Raw genomic sequence first — 1,878 nt, 5'->3', positions numbered from 1 at the left:
AAAAAAAATTGTGGAAGGTCCCTTTATTTTACTTAAACACAAAGAGCACGAATTCCTCACTGACACAGCCACTCAGAGAGAAAAGAAAAGCAGGCAGTGAATTACAAAGGGAATTAAAATATTTTCATAATAAGCAAACACAAGGAGAAACAAAAAATACTGCACACAGGACGACCTGCAATGAGTTGGGCTATAACTCTTATGTAGAAGAAGTTAGAGACAGTTTACAGCTTCAGAAGAAATCCAGTAATCTGTTTCCTCAGAGCATCCTTGAGCTCCTGGTTCCTCATGCTGTAGATGAGGGGGTTCACTGCTGGAGGCACCACTGAGTAGAGAAAGGACAAAACCAGGTCCAGGGATGGGGAGGAGATGGACGGGGGCTTCAGGTAGGCAAACATGGCAGTGCTGACAAACAGGGAGACCACGACCAGGTGAGGGAGGCAGGTGGAAAAGGCTTTGTGCCGTCCCTGCTCAGAGGGGATCCTCAGCACGGCCCTCAAGATCTGCACATAGGACACCACAATGAACACAAAACAGCCAAAAGCGAAAGAAAAGCCGACTACAAGATACCCAGCTTCCCTGAGGTAGGAGTGTGAGCAGGAGAGCTTGAGGATCTGGGGGATTTCACAGAAGAACTGGTCCAGGGCATTGCCCTTGCACAGGGGCAGTGAAAATGTATTGGCCATGTGCAACAGAGCATGGAGAAACCCAGTGGCCCAGGCAGCTGCTGCCATGTGGACACAAGCTCTGCTGCCCAGGAGGGTCCCATAGTGCAGGGGTTTGCAGATGGCAACGTAGCGGTCGTAGGACATGATGGTGAGGAGACAATATTCTGCTACTACCAAGAAGTTAAAGAGAAAGAGCTGTGCAACACATCCTGTGTAGGAGATGTTCCTGGTGTCCCAGAAGGAATTGGCCATGGACTTGGGGACAGTGGTGGAAATGCAGCCCAGGGCGAGGTTGAGCAGGAAGAAGTACATGGGGGTGTGGAGGTGCTGGTCCCAGGCTATGGTGGTGATGATGAGGCCGTTGCCCAGGAGGGCAGCCAGGTAGATGCCCAGGAAGAGCCAGAAGTGCAAGAGCTGCAGCTCCCGAGTGTCTGCGAATGCCAGGAGGAGGAACTGGGTGATGGAGCTGCTGTTGGACATTGGCTGCCTCTGGTCGTGGGTTACTGTGGAAACAGGAGAGCACGTTGACAAATCAGGACAGAGGTCTCCCAGAAAATCTCTTTCCCCCCTCAACCAACATCCCTCTTCTATTCCCACCTATGCCACCGCATACAGAAATGCAAATTGTTCTCTCCTTTTTGGCAGCCCCTGTGGTCATCTCCCTGTCTGGAGTGCTGGTTTGTGCTTTCTGATTGTGCTGTGAGGATCAGGGCCTCTTCCTGTGGGCTCCCAAGGAGTCAACCCTGCCCTACAGCACCAGGACCTGGGAAAGGGGGCCAGTTCTTGTGTTTATACATAATCATAATCTACTTATATCGTAATCATAATTCACAATATCGTGCCAGGGAAGCACTGGGATGTCCTAAAGCTGTTCTGACTGGGACAGAATGGGCTCATTCCCCAGCCCCACACATCACACATCCTAGAGCCCCACAGGGCATGATGGGCTTAGGGAATTTGCTCCCACAGAGACATCTGCATGGCAGGACTTGCAGCATCAGTATCTGATCTTCAGCTGAAAGCCCAACTGCAGAGAGTTTGAGGGAAGAACACAGGCAGCGGAGCCACCGAGTGGACAAGGAGACATGGCCCAGCGCTCCTGCTGAGAGAGCAGGGAGACACGGACAGGCCCTCAGGAGCTTCTCCTTCTTGGAAGCTGGGCTGCCAAGGAAGTGCCTCAGCTCAAGACACCACAGACTTGAGGACAGAA

General features: G+C 51.9%; 1 protein-coding gene across 1 annotated transcript; it reads right to left on the bottom strand.

Moving 5' to 3' along the window:
- Positions 1-224: 224 nt before the first annotated feature.
- LOC309447220 (olfactory receptor 14J1-like) lies at positions 225-1,148 on the bottom strand (the record flags this gene model as incomplete). The annotated part of the gene is made up of 1 exon (XM_082067623.1): positions 225-1,148. The coding sequence occupies one exon, from the start codon at positions 1,146-1,148 to the stop codon at positions 225-227; it is 924 nt and encodes a 307-aa protein (XP_081923749.1).
- Positions 1,149-1,878: the final 730 nt, after the last annotated feature.

Source organism: Streptopelia decaocto, assembly GCF_964273445.1.
Source record: "Streptopelia decaocto genome assembly, chromosome: 17".
In the NCBI taxonomy this organism is placed as follows: domain Eukaryota; kingdom Metazoa; phylum Chordata; class Aves; order Columbiformes; family Columbidae; genus Streptopelia; species Streptopelia decaocto.
Note: the sequence above shows the minus strand (reverse complement) of the source record. Positions and strands in the feature narration are given on the sequence as shown.